Below are 24,927 nucleotides of genomic sequence, written 5' to 3'. Positions count from 1 at the left end.
ATTATGAGCCGATTTAATTTACACTTGTTGGACAGTTAAAATTGAGCAGAAGGATCCAGAAACAGTGGTATACACACTGCTCTATCTTTACTGAACACCAACTACTGCAGCCTGGCATGAGAAATCAACAGCTGATGGAAATGTGAATGTACTGTACACATTCCTAGTAAAATGTGGATTCAGTCTCTATAGTAAGTAGAACAAATGTTTGAGGCAGAATTTGTAATGCGGCTGGGATAAAAGAGAGAGCGAACGTCTACTGTCTGTTGTTACAGCTTAGAACTGGAGAAAGAGCTATTCTTGGAGGGAGAGACCGTAGGAACCGGTATGAGTTGAAAGTAAGCCAGATTAGACAACAAAGGCAACGGAAAACAGTAATTTAGTGCTGCATTAAAACAGATTATGGAATGTGCCAAAATGCTCTTTGATGATTGCTTACAACTTTGATGTTTACCACCTTCAGTTAATTTACGATATGTATCTGTGGAAAATAACATCTTTGATGGATGCTAGATTTTAAGCAGGAAAGCAGTCACACTAAGCCTCCCATTGTTTGGCCTCATTCTATCACCTTTTACTGTGCTCTGCCGCACAAATAAATTGGAGGAAAATGCAGCATTGCCTTTTTCTCTGTGCCATTTTAGTATGTAAATGAGTAGTTTGACTAATATGCTTTGTTTCCTTTTCCAATTAGGCACCTTGTTTGCTGCATAAAACACCCAAACACCAGTCAGCACACGCTGTATAACCTGTTCAGTTGTTTACAATACTTAAAATACAATAAACCACCATAAATAAAGTGAAATTATGATGGACACACCACGCAACCATAAAGCATCTTAAGTACCAATGCAGCGTTTTTGTATTGAAAACATCATGGATTTATAGGCTGCAGCCTTTTGCGTATTCATAGCTTTCAGACCTGTTTGGCTTAATGTCCAAGTGTTGCCTGCAGTATTTGTGGCATAGTACGAAGCCTTCTTCGGTGCTCAGACTAGGCCTGTAATGGCTCTGTTGGGACAGCGTGAAAGTGCTTCTTCAGCGCTCATTAATGGAGCAAATTGAACAGGTCTCCTGGCCTACCTCTATAATGAGGGCCCCCTCTTCTCTGCCCCCCACTCCCACCATCATCCTGCAGTCTATTGTTCAACTACAGTTAGGGTCAGAGCTGCCGAGAGGTAATTGTATCACTCTGACCCTCTTTTGGATTTTTATTTTGTCACAGGGACCTGCTCTTTATTGGGTGCAGGCCATCCCTCAGGTTGTAAAAGCCACAGTGCCCCTCCTCCCATACCTGGGGACAGGGGTGCTGCCTGCCTGCCTGCCAGCGATCAATATGCCACTGTCGTTAACTGGATTTGTTGCTGTGGTGCTCGCTTATGAGGCAGCAATTAGTGTGAAGTGGCAAGGCCAGGGCACGAGGCTGCGGCCGCAGGAGGCTCGGCCCTGGGGGATGGAAATGTCAGAGCCTGAAGAGACTATGACCAACCATACTGTCTGTGCAATTCATTCAGCTGAGCAGGGTTAGAATTATTTGTGGGAGACGGTTAGCGAACACAGAAAAGAGGTCACAGGTTAGGACTGAGTGGTGGAGACTTGTTCACTGTGAAATCCACTTCCTCCATTGTTTTATCACCAGATCAGTGGTTTGAGTGGAGCTCAGCCTGAATGATACAGCTGAGCTGCAGCCTCTTGTCATGCAACAACTCAGCTGTCATTTACAAATCAATCTGTCCTTCAGGGAAGGGCTCCAGCACACAGTATATTCTAACATTCAGTAGAGTAACTGCTGAATTTAGACTGTTAATCTGTGTGCAAGTTCAAGCCTAAATGTAATTATATGCCAGTGTTGTCATGTCCAGCAAGCGTCATCTGTGTCAAACTATCACTCATCACAGATTGGGGACATTGAATCATTTTTGTCTGTTGGGGTGCCTGGGGGGGGCTCCCCCAGTGTCTGGATGTTTTTTCACCCAAAAGGGTCATGGTGTCCCTGGCCAGGCATGGGGAAAGCACACCCTAATGTGTCATTTGGGATCGACTCTGACCTCAGGCTCTAAATCACTTTCCATTTTGGGGGGCAATTGAGTTTGAACCTCTGATGAGCGTTGCCTTCAATTGATTCAGTCGATAGCACTCAGCATACAGGGGCGGGGCTGTCTGTTTAAGTGGAATACTTTTAGTCAATGTTTTTTATTCAGGGCAACGGTCACCATCACGCCAAAAAGTATTGATAAATGAGAGCCACTGCTTTAGAGATTATAAATCTAAAAATCTTTCATAAAAAAATGATAAACTTAGAAGATTGCTTCTATGTATGTGAATAAATGAACTTGCTGCTACAATGTGAGTATTTATTCTTCTGTCACATCTATAACAAGTCATCCTGGGTAGAGGAGATGGAGCTGTGCACGACAACATGGCTGAACAAAGCGTACAATATATTTTAGTTTCTGGCAATAGGGGACAACAGATGTTCACATTGTCCCGGGCCACAGGGTTACCAAATCCGAAATAATGAGATTTATGCTTTCCCCCTCCAAACACATGACTTAAGGTGAGCAGCAAGGCAGACTATTTAAAGCACATGAGGGGGTAATATTGTTTTTCTAGCCATGATTACAGCCCGTTTACGGTGCACAGAGGGGACGGGGATTGTTGAACAGGTTTCAAAGGGACGAGAGAAGAAGTGAGAGGAACAGTTTTAATTCTGGGCTCTGTTCCAAAAGTGAGTGCATAGTTGAGAGTGTAATGGGGTACGCAGTTTGAGTGTAATCTTGACTGTGTGCAAACGGGAAACAGCCTTTTAACGGATAAAAGCTGAGTTTTATTTGAAACTGTTTATTCACATTTGCAGTCCCTGAAAATGGGTTTTAGCTACAATGAGTACATAATAATGTTGAGTGGTGAGGTTTACACTCTCCAGCATACTGGGTTGAGAGCTAAACATGTATTAAACATAATACTATATGAGTGGGACAGTAGCAGAGTACGCAAAAATGTGTGCGTTGTTTTTTGTCCTGATGAATACTTGAATCGATTTAAGATTGCACACAATATCTTACTGTTATCCCAATTCTCCATCTCTGACCTCTGAGTTCTGAGCTAGTAAAGCATGTAAAGAAGAAATCAATCACTGTGTCTGACTTTTTCATGAATGGATGAGCGGCTGCTCCGCAAAACACAACTTTCCTATCCTGAAATATAGAATGCAAGCAGAAAAAAAAACTGAGCATCCCTCCAATATGTCATCCAACAAAGAACAATATGCAGTTCAATACAATAAACACTTATAAAGAGATGATACCTTTGTGAAGCTTGCAGCATAATGCTATTTCCACTGCTGTACATTTGCTACCTGCTAGCACGGAAAGAAAATTGCATGTCTTCCAGCAATTTAATAGTATAGCAAACCTTAAATACTATTTATTGATCACATGCCACCACTACAATAGGAGGTTTAATTAAACTCTTAGTTCAGGCTCACAACCACTCTGCTTCCTCAAAGACAGACCCTTTTGCCAATACAATCTCCTCTCATTGAATACATATGTATTGTGTTAAATTGTTAGACAAAATAAATTGGAAATATGCAGTGCAGCTACTGTCTTTTACATTGATTAAATCATGTGGGAAACAGGTTAGTAGTGGTATTTATGATTACACAATGCGTCTCACAGACATTTAAATTTGCTGTGCTTCCCCAACAAGACTTATAAAGTTGGTTTTCCTGATTGAGGATGCCTGTGCCAAGTCCTGGGGAGACTTGACAATTCTTCGCAATAATGTTTTAATGAGGGAAATGGAAATTGCTATGAATACATGATGTTGGTAGCTCAAATAAATCCATTTGTCGGGGTTCCTTGGGTGTTTATGAGACCAACTCTGATTTTGACACCGTTGTTACAGAAGATTGACACAGCGGGTTTCCTCATGCCAAACATGAAGCCAGTCTTATCAGTATTTATAGTCTGGTCAGTTGTGCAAGACCAGGAGATTTATAAACCAGAAGAAACAGAGCCTGCTCAGAGCCGGGCTAATGATGTCTGAGGAGGAGGAGGAGGAGGGCTGGAGAGAGGAAGGACAGTGTCCTCACTGATAAGGAGGTTGGAGAGATACTTGAGAAGCTCTCGTCCTCCCTTCCTCTCGTTCCCTCCCTTCTGACTCGTCACAGCTCAAGCATTTACTTCTCACTAATTAGTGGCTGCTGCCCATCGCTAACTGGACCAAGCTGTTTACCCTGTTGTGTGGTGACAGTGACTAGCACCCTGTTATCAAGGTCTGCCCCTAGGTGGGGGTGGGGAGGACAGTTGCGATGAGTTTCCACCGAGGCAGATTACGCAACTATGTTCAGGGAAAAAGTAGGCCAGCTAATTAGCCACAGCTCCCAGGGTCTTGGGAGTGTTTTTCACCTAGACAGGGAAATTCCATAAATGACAGGAATGTGTTGAAGAAGAGTGTCTGGAATAGCTAATAAGAGTGGGAGGAAAAGAGAGGTTGACATACAATAGAAAAAAGAAATTGAGAAAGGAGACAGATCATCCCGTCAAGTTTACTCTGGATACGCTGCAACTGAATTTATCTCATAGTGTACTTTATAGGTTTCTCTTTTGACATTTGTGAGTTTGTTAGTGTCTTCTTTGGCCTTTTCAGGGGAAAAAATGCTGATGATACCACCTGTGTACCGGACTAAATGTAGAAGTATTTGGAGGGTTTTTGTTCAGTCGTTTGAGCTGCACTGTTTCACAGTATTTCTTTTCTTGCGGCATCGTTATCTCTGTTGACTGGTTCATTTTGCTGACGCAGTCTTGGCTAAAGAAAAAAACAAATACTCACTAGTAAAATCCCTAAAAACACATGATAGCATCTTACGTCTTCAGATGCTGGCAACTTTCATCACAAAATTTGATGTCAAAGTTTTGTTTATTTTACACATGGGCGGGGCTCAGTTGGGGAAAAAATGCTGTTATGTAGTTCTGCACACCAATCAGAGTTTAGCCACATTTGAATCTCAATGTAATGAATCCTGGGGTTATTTGCTTAAATTGCCATGAAGCTGTCAATCAAATCTGTTCGAACCACACCCGCAAAGTCCTGATGAAACAGATGTTTTAGTTTTAAAGTTTTAAACTAATAAAAAAAATATCTAAGCACATTTTTCTTCTCTGAACTTCAACTGTGATTGCGGTTTATTTAGTCATAAATATTTTATAGAGCAATAACAATTTTTCGGCGGCAAGTAAAGACATGAATGTGCTTTACTGTGTCCCATATAATTTACTCATAGTTCTCTGAATTTTGAAACCAGATTACATATTGATAGCTAGGTTATTCAGCACTTTGCTCGACATGACAGTGAAAGAGAAGAACGAGCTATGACAGAGCTAGACTTGCAGTGAAGAGCAAGAATTCCTAAACGGTAATCCCCAGTTTTGCAACATTTGATACGGTGCCCCTATCTCACTTCCCGTGCCTTTCAGTGAACGCAGAGGAAGACGGGGCGATGCATTACATACAGAGTTTATGTCCCGCTGATGGAAGCCTCTCTCCACATGGAGCTCAGGTGTCGAGTCCTCCGTACTTCCTCCGTGTGCCCAGCCTCCTCCTTCAGCCCCTCTGAGGGACCATCAGAGAGTACAGGATTCCACATGTGTCGCACTGACTTCCATTAAATGTTTTATTGCCCTGCATGAACCCTGTTCGGCTGGTTTACGTCTCCAAAAACGTGGGGTTCTTATGAATGTCTCCCTGTTCATATTTTAAGCCACAAGACTAAATGGCAAAAGCAGTCCGAGCTGCTGAGGCTCTGCCAACGCGTTGGGTCTATTCGTGTTCTCCCTGCCACACACTTTAATCCTTACTCACTAACCATATAACCTTTTTTCCCCGAGTGGAGTGATTTGCATTGGCTCACAATGCATCATGGTGAGAGGTTTGTCACTGTTCCAGCCTAATGTGAAATTGGGTTGTGTGTATTAAGGAGTGGAAGTAGAGAAGGCAAACAGAGACATCTTATAGATCTATGGACTCTTTGTCGTGCCCCGACTGAATCTGTAAAACTTGCTAAATAAGAAAGTAATATTTCAACGAATGTTAATGCGCATGTAGTGATGTGTTTGTGAGTTATGAGTGTGCCGCACCGTGCTGTGTGTGTGTGTGTGTGTGTGTCTTGTCACAGGATTGTATAGAAATGATGGTGTCAGTGTGTGTGTGTGCCTATGTGGGTGTTATTGCCGAGGATGGTGCGGAGCAGAGCACAGCTTAATATCTATGTTTGACATAGAGGCCCATTAATAAGGGCCTGATCCGAGCCCAGTGACAGGACTGCTGACAGAGGAGGATCATGGGGAAGAATCATGCCCTGCTGAGGGAGCCTGGGCTGCAGGTAGAGCCATTCCGCCCTCCCCAGGTGTCATTACGGATGCTGGGGAGGGAGCCGGAGAGGGACGGCCGCTACTGACATCTACATTAATCACCCCTCCGCACATCAACTCCCCCCCCCACCACCACCACCACGCACCGCCTCCCCCCACCTCCAGCTCCTAATCATCCCCACACAGAGGACCGGACCCAGTAAGGGGATACTCAGCCATGAAAGATATCCAGCTAAGAGCTCCCCAAATACCACTCCGATCTGATCATGAGTGATGTTGCTACCTGAACCTCTGACCTGGCACACAATTAAAAACACTTTTCTCCCTTCACCCCCCCCAGACGCGTACATACAGACAGATCTAGCTTTGCCGAAACCGCTCATTCTGTCACTCTCCGCGTTTCTTATATAGTTTGCATTTGAATTGCACCTTAGTTACAAGCAATTAATGTGTCTGCTGGAATGCGCCTCCAAACCCCCCAGAGTGGATGCTGGGGTTGTACACAATCCTGTTCCCCTCGTAGATATCACACTCTCCATTTGGGGACCCCCTATTGATCCTCAGCTGTGCTTTTGTCTACAGACAAAAACTGCGGCACTGTATGTGCAAGTTGCTTCCCTATAAACTGAGCGGCTGGATAAAAGAGCTTTAATCATTTACAGGAAACATTAGAGGATGGTGTTATCAAAGGGTGCGGCACTTCAGATTTTAAAGTGATCACATAAATCCTTGACAAACTGCTCAATGTTTATCTTTCTTATAGGGAGCTGCTATTGTGTGTCTTTTCATAGAAGATATTTATATGCATAGAAGCAATGATTCAGCTTCCCTTTTCCACAAAAGTCCTTTGGAGATAAACTTGACTGATTAAAGTCATGTCACTTGAGAAGTGGACGAGGATGGATGTGGGTCGCGGCAAACAACCTTCCTGACGAGTGGCTCCACGCAGGAGCCATCAATGAGCAGATGTTTTCAAGACAATAATGGGAAATTATCTGATTGATTATTAGTTTTGATTCAGTTAAAAACACGTAATTGCGCCAAAACGTGACAGTAATTGTGGCATGATTAGTTTAGGTTAAAACAAATGGTCCATTTCAGCATCTGCTAGGAAACTCAAATCGTCTTTGCAGGGATGGAAAAAGGGGCATAACTGCACGCAAGACTGTGTTTTTCTCCATGTTTTTAATAACTACGGTTTCGTTGTTGAAGCAGCTGTTCCAAACCGCCGCTCTTGCTTTGCTTTCCCCCTTCGGTGACGTCACACGTATTTGTGGGTGGTCACACCTCATCTGCATGCTCTCAGATTTTGGAATGAAAAATCTAATCAACCTAGAAAACCCTGTTTGTCAGTAATATTGTGAATGTCACCCTAATGAAAGATCTGTGACGTTCTTCCAACTGTGGAATGAGGCATAAGCTCCCATGATCGTGTCCATGAGTTATCAGTCCATGGCTTTGCCCCACCATCTCATTTTTATGTAACATGCCTTGCCCTGAGTAAACACAGCCTCCAATTTAATTAAAATAAATCCACTTTCAGCTGATATTTAGAAACCCGTGAGATACCACCGCCTCCGCCACAGATGCAGTGATTGAAAGTGGGGAATAAAAGGCAGTGCTTGAGGCAGAATTACACTCTACTTACTTTTCCATCAATGGAGCCACACACTCTATTGTTTATGTTTGAAGCATGCTTTTCTTCTTAGTAAATTACCTTTTTCCAATTCCCCTTTTTCTCTCTTTTATTTGCCTTGAACCCTCAGCAACACTGATGACACAATACATTTTTGTTTGGCTCAGCGTGTGTGTGTGTGTGTGTGTGTGTGTGTGTGTGTGTGTGTTTGGTTGGACACATCTGGTAGAATCTAGGACACCACGGAGGCACTGAGATTTGCATGCAGCTCACAAACATTAAAGAATATGAAGACAAATCACTGTTTCTGGCCAGCTGACAGCGCAGCCTGCAATGGGAGCAAGCTAGTAAACTTACAACAAACTTACAACATGTTGCAGTTCCCAGTAAGACCTTTATAGGGCAAGCTCAAACATGCAGCTTCACAAACAAACGGAAGGAAAAAAAACATGAGCAGTCAAAGCTATTATTAAAGGCAATAGAAGTGGTTCCCTTTGCCAAAGCCATCCTGTCATGCTGTTAGTCTCTGTTTTTTACTGGGAGAGTATGGTTTTCACAGAAACCTTCAGGGAACATACTGTGAGTTTTGAGGGCTTTGTTCTATGGCTGACTTTGATGTAAATCATAAAATGGGAAATTTGAGCCTTTTAGGTGGTGCTCCTGCTAGTGGAAAACACAAAGGGGCAAGTTTGTACGATTGATCTTACATCTCTTTAAATGTTCATTTAATGTTGCATACAGCTTGCATTCTGTATTTCGGATATAATAATAAACCAATTTGCATTGGCTGTCCTCAATCTTACTATTCTCAAACATACCCCTATATATATATATATATATATATATATATATATATATATATATATATATAAACCAGTTATTTAATTTGAGCTCTTCTGGCATGACATTTACCAGCCTGCTTAATTCAAAATGCATGTGATGGAGCAATCATGCTGTATCAATCAAGCTGCTTCAGAAGATCTTGCTCTTGTGGCTACATGTGCTGTCTCCTCCTTTTAAACCACTTGATAGGGCAGTATCAAACACTCCGGAGATGAGACGATGACTATAACTGACACCAGTAGGGGGAGCTCACAGCTCACAGCTTACTGTAATAAACCGGTGAGACGACATGAAGAGGGTTGCTGGGCAGCAATGCGGACCACATACAAGACCCCCCCCTTTCTATCTTTGAACCTCAACATATCTTGGGTCCTGACTGCTGAGCCCAATCATATTACCTTAATCTGTGTATAATTAAACATGGGACTGTAGTGGTTTCCTTGTGTGCTTGCTGTATTCTGTCTTTGTCTGCACACCTTGCCTTGGATGAGACACACATGTATGCAGAGAGGCCCGCTCTCTCCTCCGTCAATCAGTCATTGATTTCTGACAGAGATCATATTTACAATTCCCTTCAATACCTCAATGCATTAACATCCACGTCTTCTGCATCTCCTTTCTAACAGCTTTAATATGCCTACATATAGGAAGAGAATTGATTCGTTTTTTTTACAATATACTGAAATTGTGAATTACATTATTATTATTTTTTTTTTTTATCATTTACTCTCTGCACTATTCTTCTTTTCCCAAACGATTTTCCATCATAAAACCTAGTCTTGTGTTATCACATATACTACCTGTTGGCTGTGTTTCCCCACTACTAAGCAATGTGGTTAAACTACCTGCATGTGTTCAATTAGAATGCTCATCAGTGTAGTTCTTACTTTGTGTGCTACACAATGCATTTATGTCATTTGTCTTAAGCACATTTTGAACCTCAGAGTTGATTTGGGTTTGTCCTCCACTCCAACACACCTCTGCTTCCAATCATTATCTCACCAGTAGTGCTAAGTCTTCATTTCTCCATAGCTACAGACAGATTTTGAACCGAGATCCGAGCTTCCCTCCACTTTACAACTCTTCTTTCCTTCAGGCGGCTGTCTTCACCCACCGATCCGTGTGTTTGTCCCCGTGCAAATCCGCTGAGCTCCGGTGTGTCGGGGCTGCGGGGCTGTGCCGGTTGCGCGCATTAGATCGTGCGCTCCTAGCGGCCAAGCTGTGAAATAAAAAAAAAAAAAGAAGAAGAAGAAGAAGCAGCAGCAGTAGGGGACAGGGGAAGGAGGATGTTGAAGTGACTTGTAGTACGACTGGACACTTCCAGCGCTTTATCCTAGACTAACCACATGGGTCTTTCTGGAGCTGGTTCCCGTTACAATAAAACAACTTTTTTTTTGTTGGGGTGGGTGGGGGGGAGGAACGCACTGAAGGCTGGTTCCCAGTCAGAGCAGCCAGCAGAGCCATGTGTTGAACTGTGGAGACACCGCTGAAGATCCCAAAGGTGGACACACAGACGCGTCCCGAGGAGCGGAGGACCTGCGGACCAGTGTCCCGCCTAACGTTGGACTTCCTCCTCCTCCTCTCTCCTCCTCCTCGTTCGGGCTCCAGCTTGTCCAGTAGGTCATCCAGGAGAAAAGATCACATCCATTGCGGATGAACTGACGGGGGCAAGCCGGGGAATAACACTCCCAGAGCGAGAGTTCGCGTCCAGGGCTCTGGTGGATATGAACACCCCGAGCAGCTCCGGGTTGACCTGCTGTGAAATGGATCCTCTCCATTTTTGGACATTGAAACTGGCTTTTGTCAGTAACTAAGAAGCTCTCCATAACTGTCACAGACCCGGAGCACACTTGCCTGTCATTTCTTTATTTTTTCTTTGGGACATAATTTGTCTGCAGTGAATCGAGGACTCTCCGCCCGCCGTGGATGTTTAATATGCTAGTATGGGTCCGCTAGCGTTCATCCTTGTTGGCGGATTACTGTGTTTTCAAGTTGATGGTAAGTTGTCTAACGTGTTGTTGTGTGTGAAACTTCTTCTTTTGGGATATATTAATATCCGGTTCTGTCTGTGGTACTACTCCACCCGTCATTTTTAACACAGTTTTGATTCTTTTATCAATATTGTAAATATATGTTGTTGGACTCTGGTTTGCAGTGGAAAAACAATATATATATATTGATATAATTTGTATTTATTAAATGATTTATTAATTGAGATACAGTCATCTGGTTGATAACTAGGCTGACCTTATGGAGTTGTGATTTCAATTTATTTCATTCTATCATTGTAGCAAATATTTTCCATGATATATTTTCTTTTTTTCATTCATAAAACCCAAATAACACATGAACAAACAGCTGGATTCAACAGATAACTCTTCCACCCAAATGCAGCTAATGTTCGCCTCTCAGGAGGTTGAATTTTTTTTTTTATCCTTGTGCAACAAATAGAAGAATCACCAGTAGTGCACTTTAAGAAGTAAATATTACTGAATGATAAGCATGTATTATGATATAAAGGACCAGTTACAATTATTTTTTTCTCTCACTCAGTGAGACTCAGTCAGTGTAAAGCAAAACTATCTATGAATGGTAAAGCTTCTCTTACAGTGGCTACAGGTTATCACTTCAGTGCAGGTGGTGGAGAGGATATTTTATTAATACTGGCAAACAAATCCAAATATACCTGTGTATCCAGAGGGTACGAATAAAAAAAGTAGTCTAACAGAACATCAATTAGTTCAGAGCCGTGGGTGAAGGGCTCACTGTCTTGGAGGTGTTTGGCCGATAGATTGGGATCACCTTGCCCCTGCACTGTAGTGGATGTTGCTGCTGTGGTCATTTCACTTTAGGATTGCAATGCTGCGGTTTTGCACCGTTGTGTAAACCGCCTTTAATCCAAGCTGGGACAGTGCCCCAGTTTATTATTCTCATTTGTCTGATTACACTTTAATAATGATGCAACTGCGATTGATACTGTTTAATTTATCTTGCCCAAATCGTCATCCCTCTTAGTCCTATCTGCTGGCAAGTGCTAAGTCATCTTTTTTATTATTTTTTTTTTACGACTTTACAAGGTTTCTTAGGATTCACTGGCCTACAAGAGAACTGGTTTAATGGTGGCATTAAAACGCCTGGACTGCAGAGTTAATGTGATGACTCACATCAATCATCAAAATGGGAGGGCTGAGGTGACAGAAATGGCGATTGGTATTGGTCCAACCTGTGACTGGTGGAATGATGGGAGAGATTAAGATGTATTACTTTTAGAATGCATAAACCTGAAGTCTGATTGAATTTTAGTGCTGCTTTTGAATTGGACACACCTTTTCACAGTTGTCTCACAACCTACACGGACAAAGTGTTGATCATAGAATGAGAAAATCATACTCCTGAATAGTCACGTGCTGGGATATTATATCAGCACTGCATTGTGAGTGACGATTCGTGTGTTTGCTTTGTATTGTTTGTACACGTTAGCAGTATGTAAAGCAGAGTTTTTTCTGAATGCAAGTGCCTACAAGGCCCCATTTTTCTTTTCTTTCACCTGTCAGCTCGCGCCTTTGTTCTACACAGCTGCAAGTTTTGCCTCTCCTGCCTTCTGTAGTTTAGCAAATCAAGCCTCCTTTTTTCTGCCGGGTTCTGCCCTCTTTTTCTTTCTTTTTTTTTCTTTCTTTTACCTTATTTCGGCGTCTTTTACTCTGTTCAGCCAAACCCACTGGTTGCTAAGCAGTGGCTGATGGCATTGCTAGCTGTCCAGAGGGAGAGGGTGCACACCTCCCCGGGAGCAGTGGATCTTCCCAATCATTTGCCTGTCACCCTCCTCCCCCTCTCCCTTGCTCCCCCCTGCCTCCATCCCTGCAGAACTCACCCATCACCCAGCCCCTTTCAGAGGTAATCTGAGGGTCCTTGGAGAGGGAGGAGCTTCCTCTAAGAGTCCACTTAGGCAGACAAAAAGGTCTGGAGTTGTATTCACTGGGCAGCATAGCCAACAAAGCCAAGCCTTGTGAATGGCGTCAGTCACTGTTTAGTGTGCTGTGATTAATGCTGCTAGTGTGTAGGAGAGGAGAGAAAAGGTGAGATGGAGAGAGAATAGAGGGAGAAACTGAGTGTGTGTTGGCTGTTGTTGCCAGGGTTGAAAGATATTGTGCATTTGAAAACAGAGTCACAACACTTTAAGAATTAGATTGATGGCAGGATATTTCCAGGAAGACACCGGTCAGCAGCTGCCTGGTTATCTCTTAAACTCCACCGTGCTGCTTTTGAAGCTGGATTAGAAACATGCTTTGCATAGTGGACATGCACTCCTGACCTTTTGCTATTCTCAGACCTCCCGCATGCTTGTGCCTGATGTAGGAGCCGGTGACATCACGTCCATCGTGGGCGACACGCTGAGAGGTGCTGATATACGGTCCAACTTAAATCTGTCCAAGAGGCTATGGAGAGTCTTCAGTGGCCTAGACAGTGTACAGCTCACTATCTGCCAGCAGGGCTGTGGTTTCAGGGATGCTGAGTCAAGAGAAACCCACACCCGAAGAGTGGTTGTGTATGTGTCAGGGAAAGGAGGGGGAGGGAGAGACAGTGTGATTGTAATCAAATACAAAAATTGAGAGACGAGTTGTTTAACAACACAATCTTTTAAAGGGAAATGGCAAAGATGAGGCTTTATTACCAAAGTGCCCCGGAGACTAACAGCTCTGTTGATGGTCATGATTGAATGAGAGAGGTTTAAAGTACCGCCCTATAATGGAAAGTAAGCCCAGATTAAAACAGTCTAGGTGAATGATGAGGCAGGCTGAGGTCATTGTGTAAGAGCCATGGCGAAGTCTCGCCCCAAATGTGATTGTTCTGCTTGAGTTGGCAGCGTTTAGGCAGCGTTATTGTAATTGCGGTTCATTTGCTGGAATAGGCCTGCTGTAATGATGAACCTTCATCTACAGGAAGCTCCCCTCCTCGACTGTCTCCCACGCTCTCATCACTGTCAAGGAAGTCGCTTTGCTCTGCATCAGAGTGCACTGCTGTTTATTCTCTGATTAGCGTCAAAAATGAGTGCAGAATAAAGACGAAGGTGGGGATCATAAGAGGGAGTGATATAACAGGGAACAAAGAATGAGGCGAGCACTCCTCCAATGGAAATCAGCTCATAAGTCCTCATAAGTGTATGTGTGTGTGTGTGTGTGTGTGTGTGTGTGTGTGTGTGTGTGTGTGTGTGTGTGTGTGTGTGTGTGTGTGTGTGTGTGTGTGTGTGTGTGTGTGTGTGTGTGTGTGTGTATGGGATAAGTGTTACTTGACCACTGACTAGGGCCTGTCAACTCCTATGATATTTCAACAGCCAAGTCTGTCTGCTCTGTGGATCACGTTTAAGCAGCCATCACTCCACACATTCAGGATAGAAGATAATGGACTTTGAGCTCTGCATACTTCCTCTAAGTCCAAAGTACTGCTCTGCTATCACTCAGAAATAAAAGGATTCACAGCTGTTTTTAAACTCACGCTGGTTAATGCCTTTACATTTCCATGGTGCCGAAGCTGGAGAGAAAATGTCAGAGGAAGACAATGCACATGGCTGATTTTGCAGTAAGACCAGCAGAATGCAGGGGAAGTAATACCTCCGCTTTATTAAGCCTCAGCCAAGCATACCCCTGACATTTACAGAGCAGAAAAAGGTCTAATGCCTTGATGCTCTTGCCTAGAGAAACAAAGATAGGGAGATGGTAAGAGATAACACCGGGAACAGGTGGAGGTTTAATGCTAACAGGTAGGCGGCAGTAAAGGATAAGCATCTTCCCTCAAATGATTTAGCTTTCAGAACTTCCCCAAACACATCTTGTTCACCGTTTCTCTCTTTCACACACACACACACACACACACACACACACACACACACACACACACACACACACACACACACACACACACATACATACACAAACTAACCGTCGTTGGCATTGTCCATGAGGGTGGAATTCAAACACTGAGGGGTTTGTTGTACACCTGCGATGGCAGTATAGTCGGACTGTGTGTTGGGATGGGGGAGGAGTGGTATGATGAATTGAGCATGCTGACTCTGAGGTAAAGCGGGCAGCCGGGTCCTTCACCTGTCTCACACACCTGTACTTACAGAACACACACCTGTGCTTACCCTCCTGGGCCCCAAGTCACAGATTTAATCCTCGCCCCTTTTTCTCTCGCTGACTCTGTTTCCCAAACAGCCGATTAAGGGTTTTGTAAGGCAGGCCAACAGACAGAAAGCGTGGATCTAATTACTGTTATATAATCCCTGATGATTAGATGATAGTAAAAAAAAAAACCTTATTGATCAATGGCAAATACCAAGCCAGCGGTTACAACACACACACTGCCTCTGTGCGGGACAGATTACTCAGTTGCAGTGTGGATGCGACGAGCATTCTTATCTCCACAAAACTCGATTATCTTAAGAGCATGCCAAAATGCAGACAGGGAGTCAGGATTGAGTACGACACAAGCCGGTGATGCCTGAAACGCGCTGGAAGAGACGGCATGTTGGCCTTATCAGTGTTTTCATGTTGCACACTGCACTGAAACGTCGTGTTTGGGGAAGCGTCTAATTACTCTGTATCCCGTTGGCCTCGCTCTGCCCGCTGGTTGGCTCTCTCGCAGCAACCTTCAAATAGAAGGGAGGGATGTCGAGGTTGAGTGACCCACAGAAGTACATACAAATTTATAACTATACACGCAAGGCAAACACCCAGAGAAGCACACAAATGCATTCTGGCTGAGTAAATAAGTGCAATTTAGTTGAATGAAAAAAGCAATTGGACCATACTGTAGGAATGTGCAATCCCTGTTTATGGTTTATTTATAGTCATTATCACATGCCTCCTTGTTTTTCTTCTCTGTGTTTTCGGTCGGTAACGTTCACTCTTGTTCTTCATTCTCAAGCGTCCGTGTGACAGTTGTACCTGAGCTGAGTGTCTTGAAGATGAGGTCAAGCCTGCTGATAAAAATGCATGAGCTGTCTCTCAGTGTGAGATGTGTGAAGATGGACAGCCAGAGCATGATACTCGAGCACACATCCGTCACACACACAGCAGTTGTCCGGTGCGGCTGTAATGGCGCTCAGAGTGGTGGAGCCAGTGAATAAGTGTCTCGTTCCACCATCTCCATCCCCGGCTCGGTCTATGGATCACCCAGACGTGACAGCTTGCTAAGTTTTCTTCCCTGTAACTAACTGGGGAATCTAACCCCCACAGAACCGCATGGACTCCAAACTATACACCATCTCTTGCCAAACTAGTGTTTTAGTGGTGAACTATAGTAACCTGGAGGTCTGGTGAGGGGCCTGACCTTGTGAGAACCGACTGATATCTGCCTGCATGGTAACATTACTGTATAGCTGGCCCCCTGCTGATCATGTGAGCATTGACACGTTGATATTGTCGATGCGTTTTATGAGTTGCAAATACTGTACTTTTCTATTATTTTATCTTAGTTTATACTGTGAATTATGTGTTGTCACTATTCTTGGCGTCTCTTAGTCCTTATTTGGCTAAAAGACATAGTGTTCCCTGCTAATGTATTTCTAAATAACCTTGGTATGCGATGAGCATGTCTATGTGCTAATATAAACTGTATTATGCAAAATTATATTTACAGTTCAGTTGCAAAAAAAAAAAAAAAAAAAACACCGTCAGGCTGAGCAGCCTGATTCAACAGTGTTCTCATTTGGACGACGTTCACATGAATACATACATAATAAGTTGATAAGTAATAAGGCCTGCATTGCATGTCAGTGCTGCAAGGATTGTTTTTTTCCTTGTTGTGCCCCGTGCTGCGGAAACATGGCACCACACTGCTTTGTAAGCTGAGCCACCATGACCAGGGGTGAGTTGATTTACTGTATATAATGGCTCCTGGTGAGACTGGCTTTGTGGTCGAGGTCTCAGTGTGGAACGTGGCACAAGCCAAGTGTCACAACCATTGCGGTGGGAAGGAAGAAAGCCTTAATCGCATCCTTGAACGTTTGAACTCCCCGGTTCCACTTCCAGGATGGTGATGATTTTTTTTCCTGGAGGGCTGCTCCCAGGCATTCGTCATTTGGAGGCCCGGTAACACCCAGCCAGTGGTAGAATTATGAAACGTAGTGGGTTTATGTGTGCGAATGTGTTTGTGAGCACCATTAATAACCATCAAAGACTATTGTTTTTTTGTGTTAGCATGGATTTATGAGCATGAGTAAATTGAATGAGTCCTTCATCCACTTACCGCTAGCGCTCTTGACCCTGTCGCCCTAAGCCAGACCAGATGAAGTGTCCCACGGAATAGAAATTTAATAAATCTCATCTTGACTCGGTATGCCGCACCTTAAAGAAACAAACAGTGAGCTATAAGGGCCATTTCATTACCTCGCCCTGCTCTCTGAGTCCATCACTGGGATGGTGTGTGTGTGTGTGTGTGTGTGTGTGTGTGTGTGTGGTTACGGACTCTTATTCCTCATGTTGGCGTGTGTGGGTCTGGAGACCACTGGAGCGTCTGGAGGTGGTGCCTGCCCTCATTGACATGCAGGGACACTGCGGTGTGTTCACTACAAGTCAGCAACCGTGGCACACCTCCAATTATCCACTCATCTCTCAACACGGTGTATCATGGACACCTGAAGGCCTCCTCCTCCTCCACCCTCCCCCTCCCCTTCGACTTCATTTCTAAAGCAATAAAGCACTTATTTATTTTGCCACGTTCAATCTGCTGGGGCAGCTCAGCAATGCAGGTAAAGAGATTACAATGCTTGAGGGAGAATCAATTGATGCCATTCATTTCATTGCACTTCCCTTAGAACTGTTTAGAGTAGCCCGCGCTTGAAAGGAGGGAATTGGCGATTTGAAGTTTTGCGCTCAGCTGTGTCTACATTCGCATGCACACCAAACACACTCCCACACACTCACACACAGACATGTATCTCAAGAACATTGCTACTCACTAATCTGCTTTTATAGCACATTTACAGAGATTACAATGACCAAAGAAAACTGTGCTCCACTGCTATAGTTTTGTGCTGATTAACCACTACTTAACCGGAGCAAATCGACATTGACCTAACTCAATGGCTCCACTACAGTAGTTGACGAGGAGGGGGGGGGGGGGAGAAATGAATAATTCAATCCACCTCTTAGTTTTTTACTACTTGTTCTGGGGTTTGAATTGTTGATTTTTCACACAGAAGCACACATCTTCAATATCAAGGCTACTGCCACGGTACAAAGAAGAGGCAGGCAAGAAAAATGGCTGCTCAGAAAGATGTGCAGGCGCAGAGAGAGGGCTGAAGAAGGTGGGGTGGTGCAGCGAGCTACACGCTCCAGTGGCCATGGCATCGGAAATCATTTAATCTGCATCACACAGTTTACTGTCTGTACCAGTGACCTGACAGTCCCACAGAGCTGGTGCTGTACTCCTTACACTATGTACAGCCTATGTGAAGAAAACAAGCAGCGCCCTTTTCATCATATACAGAGGTATAAACTGTTATTGTGTCATCCTCCTTTTCCCCCTTTCCTCTTTTGTTTCACGTCAGCAATCTCAGCGCTTCAGATAAAGGCCATCTGCTGAAAAAAAGATAACATCACCCTTGCAGTTCTACTGATAGTAGAATGAAGAGTTAGAATGAGAGTATTTGGAAAGAAAACAAAACAAGGTGTAAACTGCTTGAAAAGCAAGATATGTGAATAAGCCCCTTGCAGCAAGAATCAGATATGCTGTTTCCCACAGTAATCTATTTATATATTCCATCTGCATGGGATAGGGAGGGCAAATACACAGATGCAGAGTCAATACGACCCCACCACATCATTGCCCGAAATACACTCAGAGTGGAATTCTATCTGATATTTGTTGGAGTCGAGCAAGGATGCAGTGAGAGGTTGAGAGCAACTCCTAGAATTACCCTTGTGTGTGCTGTCAGAGTATAGATCTTAGCAGGAAAGAGGAGGAGGAGGAGGGGGGGGGGGCGGGGGCGGCAGTATCCAGACGCACTGAGGTGGAACAGAGACCATCATGTGAGCTTGCTAGCTGGCTGGCTCGAACTCCCTAGAAGATGAATCTACCTCTTCAGCACCCGTGAACACCTTTTTATTCCACCGTCTGTCTTCACTGTGACCATTTTTCTGTATATTCCCGGCTGCATCTTGAGTCTGTCTGCATGCATTGGGCTTGGATGGGCTCCAGTAGATACAGCAGGTTGTCTGTAGTGACACCTCACCCACATGATCTGTATCTCTGGTTTTGGGCCCCACTGGAGCTTGTGTGCTGTGACGCCACTGACAGCGCGCCGTAAAGAAGATAAATCTGGGGTGCAGAACGGGCTGCTCGCAAGTGTCACGGCAGGCCAGTGCCGAGGCGAGGATGGACAGTAACATCATTCTATTGCCTCCCCCAGTTTCCCCCTTGCCGCTCGCTCACATTTCCCTTCTGATGACATGATGGATATGACTCCGTCACCCTCACAGTGAGGGCAGGATGGGGACAAGGAGCAAGCGGGGGAGACGGAAATATTGGGAGGGAGAGGCAGAGATATATAAAGAGATGGAGTGGGAGGTTGAGAAGAAGTGGTGAGAGGCAGGAGGAGATTGGACAACATAGATCTCATGCATAATTCATTCCTTTTAAAAATTTCTTTGAGGTTTTTCCGTTCTTTTTTTGTACAATTTTATATTCACTCGGTTTGCTGGGTTTCAACACTTTCTGCCTGTAAAGCCTCCGCCATTTCACCATCCACATTACAGGGTTACTGCATCTTGGCCTGGACCTTGGTTTTCAATGTTTGATGTTTTATGGAGCCTCAGTGACTGGAACTTTTCGCCTTGGTCTGAGGTTGCCGTTGGTTACCTGTGATCAGCACACACGTCTGTTGGCAGAATAACTAATATCTCTTTGGGGAGCCCTTCCTTTTATGCTCTGGCTGAGACTGGTGTAGGTATTGATTTGGTTGGTGGGCTGGAATTTCTCCTGGGAACTAATAAAAATAATTACAAAAAGATCATGAAAGGCCTAACCTTCTGTTGCACACATGAATAAATATGTTACAGAGACAATAGAAAAGAGCCCTTCTATGTGTGTGGTCAGTGGAATATGAGGGGAAACAACCTGTTTAACAGTTTAATGGGTGTTTCTATCCCGAATTTGATCCAACACACTTTTTTTGTTTAACTGTGTTAAACTTTTCTGTCTTTAGTTATCGTTATAGTTTAGTCTCAATTACAAATTTGAAGTGTGAACACAAAAAACACAACCGAGTGAGAAATAATGCTGTAAAACTTCTTAGATGGCTGCATTGGATTGCAGTGAAGCTGAAATACGTAGAAAGAAAGAAAAGCCAGAAAGGAATCGGCTTTTGGTTCAGTAATCCCTCTCTGATTTCATTCTCTGTCGGTGTGCTTGTTTGTTTGTTCTCTGGTTTCTGCTTTCCTCCAGGAGTGGATGACTGCACAGCAGTGGTGAAAAGTAATGGTGGTGTTATTGCAGACAGGGGGAAACACAGCATTTTGATTGGAGCGTGCGCCCTGAGACCCAGTGAAGTGCACTCGCCTCAGCTCAGAGAGCACTTGATTGCACAGCACCAATGATCGCATTAAAAGGGCAACAGAAAGCCCATTTACCGTAAAGAGAGTGAGAAAGGGGGCCCAATAGGAAGCTGAAAATTGACTTTCACTTCTGTTAGGTGCTGCGGATGGAGCAGTGGGGATATACATGTGTTATTTTATTTGCTCTTCTAGAACAGCATCTCTAGGACATGGGAGCCACATGAGGTCATGATAAAACAACACGTATACACGTGACGGTCCAAACATTTTAGTTTGAACTTTTGAAAGTGAAGCTCGCTCAACAACAGGCGAGGTTTACATGTTGAGGTTATCCAGTATTGAGATTGATGTGCCTCTTCTAAAACATATTCCATGGCATACGGATGTGCTTTTAACCTTTTCTACCTCTACACCTGACTACCTCCACTTCGGGAAGGACACTGACCAGTCACGTCTGGCCCTCTGTGCACCCGGCTCAGCTTTTTCTGGCAGTGAAAGGACAATTGTAGAGGCATCTGCTGTTTTCATTTCCACCGGAAAGAGGAGAGCAGATGGAGACCCAAGGTTTAAGTGATTAGAAGGCAGTAGATTGGAATACAAATTGGATTTAAAGAAATTAGACTGATATAAATCGAATGGAGTCGCCGCAGTTTAGTGCGGTGCATGCGCATTGGCCTCAGTGGAGAGCCTCCGCGGGGCCTGTGGATTATGCGGGGAAGCAGATGCTCCAATGAGATAAGAATAAATGTGCGTTTGACACTCGGCGTGAGGGAAATGGGGGTCTCCATGTCCGTCCTTTATCTTGCCCGCCATTTATCAATGTCACAGTGTTAATTACTGCTTCACTTATTAGGTCACTTACTGCCAGAATACAAACTCACCCCTGTGCTGACAGGGTAACCCACTGCTTGCTAGGTTGCTGTTGCCTAACACTGGTGAAAGAGATTGTGTTAAAAACTGCCTGCAGCATACTGTAGGTTTTTCTTCCACCACCGTTAGAACATCTTCAGTTTTTCACATAATACCAATGAGATTAGATCATGCACTTGGACCCCTCCTCTACCACAAACCCTGGCCCCACTTAGAGGAAGACACCAGGCCTGATCACTAATCAATGACAGGGAAATGGAGGGAATTAGCCCAAATTAGGAAGAAGAGAGAACAGACTACCTCCTGTTCAGGGGTCAATATGCCACTGTGTGAGACCTGATCCCTGTCAAGACAAATGGTGGACGAGTGCACATTTACATAGTACACTCAGAGTCTTTGAAGTGTATTTTGTGCTGATCAGTGGATTTCTTACTGCGCGTGTCCTTTTACCCGCAGACTCTCTGGCAGAAAAAGGCCGGGGTGCAGCGTGTCTCGATCTCCCCAGGGAGATCCAAGTATAAGGCGTAGTGGAACATGTGCAAACCCGGGCGAACAAAGAACCGGAGCCTCCACTGTTTTGCCTTCATCCCCATGTTGAAATTAGCCCTTACATAAGCACAAAGGCTTATGTGGTACACTGCTCTTCTGTGCAGCAGGCATCGTTCTATTAGCCCGCTGCACTGCCCCGGGGAAGGGCACAGTCATCAACTCAGCTCAATCACATGCACACCTGCAAAAACTCATTTTAAGACAAAGGGTACGGCACTCTACTTAATACAACACTGGGCGGTTAGCATTTGGCTGCCAACAGAATGAGAATTATTGATGGGGTATTGAATCTGGTTCAATAGAAGAGGATAAAGGACGCGCTGTTGGAAAAGTTTGCCTCATTTCCTATTCCCTCTACCGTATCTTTGATTGTTTGATGCTGGATCCAACTCTTTGATTGTTGCGTGGTTCCCAGGGCCTCTGTGATGTTAATGTGTGTGGCCTACAGCATCTTATCTCTGTGGTTAAGACCTGGTCACAGACACACAGAGCACTCTGACTCGGGGAACATTATCTTAGCTGCCAGACTCTCTGAGTTCACCCACTGCAAGCCCTAATAAAAAGGAGTGGGCCAAGTTTTTCAGCCGCGGGGGGATTAGCATTTGACATTAGTCTGGACCCCGGCATTCATATTCACATCACATGTACACTTCTACAACAGTGGACTCAACAGTTTTACTTGTTTGCTCCCTACTGAAAGCCAAATATATCATTTGTGTGTGTGTGTATAGCTCAGATGTAACTGACTGTATGCATCCATTCAATGCTCACCCATGGGTCCAATTACCCACAAGGCAAGCCCTTGCAATATAGGGTTGAGAAGAGCAGATGGCTGCTTTTTGATCGGCTTGAAATGGAGATTAAAGGGTGCAATATTTTTAACATGCTTCTAACCCAAGACAAGCTTTGCTAACCATTAGTTGGAGTCATCCATCCATTTTCCACTGCTTTGCCAGGTCTGGGTGGCGGTGGCAGCAAGCTAAGAAATAAAATAGCCTTCTCCCCAGCAATGCTGGTTTTGGCAACGGATTTTGAATTAATATTATGCTTCTGATGAAAATTTAGATAAAAGTTCTCCCAGTTGTTTTGTTTCTTCTTGTTGATTTTTCATTTTCAGCGGGATTCTAATACATTTCTCAAAATGAGACATTTTGGGCAGCAGCATTCTGTTATGCATGCAGATCATTAATCTTTTTTATGGAAAACATTGTACGCAACAAACAATTTTCATTGATAAAATGAACACTGCACCGGATCCACATCCTGTATCTCCTTTTGTGGTATCTTGATCCCCGCTAGATGATGTCAGCTAATTTTAGTTGTATTAATTAAATCAATCCCTATCTTTTCCCTTTTTGTCAAATAGTTTACCTGCTAGCTATTATGTTAATAAGAGAGGCTTTTTGTCTTGAGAAGGCCTTTCTTTTTTATAATAAAATGTCCAACTGAAACAATGATTAATTGCATCTCTTCTTTCTCCCCCAGGATCCCGTCTGCGCCAGGAGGACTCCCCACCCCGGATAGTGGAGCACCCCTCTGACCTGATAGTCTCTAAAGGGGAGCCCGCCACTCTCAACTGTAAAGCGGAGGGGCGGCCCACCCCGACAGTGGAGTGGTACAAGGATGGGGAGCGGGTGGAAACGGACAAAGATGACCCACGTTCTCACCGCATGCTGCTGCCCAGCGGCTCGCTCTTCTTCCTTCGCATCGTTCACGGACGACGGAGCAAACCGGACGAGGGAGCCTACGTCTGCGTGGCCCGGAACTACCTGGGAGAAGCTGTCAGCCGCAACGCATCTTTGGAAGTAGCATGTGAGTCAAGAATCTCTCCTCTCCTCTTTCTTCTTAATTTCTCCTCTTTGCTTCATAGCTCATTTAATTTAGTTAATTCATTGGATGGATGGAGAAAAGTCTTGATCTTGCGGCTTCCAGGTGATGGAATGACTGGATTTACATTCAACAAGAGAAAATTGAGAGATATTATTTCAACATTTCCTGTCAGCATTGTCCATCTTTCACATTGTCTTTACTGTAGGGAATAACAGTAAACAAATCAGTGTTTTATTTGAAGCAACTGGAATTACACTATTCTAAGAATCGACTTCAACTCGCTTTTCATGTGCTCTTTTTGCAAAGACTGTAATCATTTCCTGTCGGTCTAGAACGACCAGTAAAGCTCACTAGCAGTCGCAGTTTGTGTGACATTGTGTGGTGGATTACTGAATTGTACAGAATAAGTTCTGCAGACAATCACTTGAGATACATTTGATATATTTTTTAACCCAAGGGAGTTTTATTGTAGTTGTCTGCAGACCTTTGAGTTGGACATCAAGCTCGGTCAGACCATATGAGAGGGTTCTGGAGATGTGGGGTGAGTCTCACAGGTGAGTGGGGGTAGAACGACAGCCACAGATCAAAGTCTTGAAGGACATTTGACACATGCGGCCTGGACTGTGAACACTGACAGGCAGAACCTGAGCTGTGGATCAAATTACCTTTGAAGATGAGCATCCCCCCCAGCAGGTTCAGCCTGGACTTCCTATGGAGCAGCTCCCAGGCTCCTCCACTGCCTATAAGGTGGGGAGGAAATTCCCCGAGTCCTTATGTTGTTTTCAAGCAGTTGATCTTTTAGTCTCATAGTGCTGTGTTTCAAAGACCTGTCATGTTCAGACATAATCCTTCTGTAATATGTGGTAAATGCTAAGGTCTCATTTGCCATAGTAAACATAAAATTAATGCAAATTAAATGTCTGAAGATTTTTTGAATGGAAGAAACAGCGGAAATAATATCCTCCATCTCATAAAGAGGACCTGTAACCGTATTTCTAAGGTGATTACAATGATCAGAGGTATTAGGACGGGTAGTTGGTTTGTGATCCTTGGGAAATGGCCTCAGTGTGTAGGAGAGGAGGGGGCTGGTCTCCGCCTCTGATCCAGTCCCCTGCCTTCCTGAGGGCCTCCCAGCAGCCCCCAGGTGCTAACTGCGTGACAGCAGCTTGATCTATCGATCGCTGTAAGAGGGCTCTCCTAGTCTAAATGAAAATTCATGAAAAATTGATGAAGTCTCCAGATTATTTTATTTTCCCCCTCTCATACTGTT

At 44.1% G+C, this 24,927-nt stretch overlaps 1 protein-coding gene across 7 annotated transcripts in view; it reads left to right on the top strand.

Annotated features, from left to right (window-relative positions):
- Positions 1-24,927, top strand: part of robo2 (roundabout, axon guidance receptor, homolog 2 (Drosophila)) — a 293,914-nt gene that overhangs the window by 128,609 nt on the left and 140,378 nt on the right. For 6 of the 7 annotated variants that reach the window (XM_054596738.1, XM_054597416.1, XM_054598804.1 and 3 more), the window contains exon 4: positions 23,313-23,639. In XM_054596738.1, coding sequence (XP_054452713.1) covers positions 23,313-23,639 — 327 coding nt within the window. Of the gene's footprint in view, positions 1-10,430; positions 10,852-23,312; positions 23,640-24,927 lie in introns of those variants that run through there. The other variant, XM_054598203.1, reaches the window with a different exon arrangement.

This window comes from Anoplopoma fimbria, chromosome 1 (genome assembly GCF_027596085.1).
Source record: "Anoplopoma fimbria isolate UVic2021 breed Golden Eagle Sablefish chromosome 1, Afim_UVic_2022, whole genome shotgun sequence".
Taxonomy (NCBI): domain Eukaryota; kingdom Metazoa; phylum Chordata; class Actinopteri; order Perciformes; family Anoplopomatidae; genus Anoplopoma; species Anoplopoma fimbria.
This window is presented reverse-complemented; position numbering and strand designations above follow the sequence as displayed.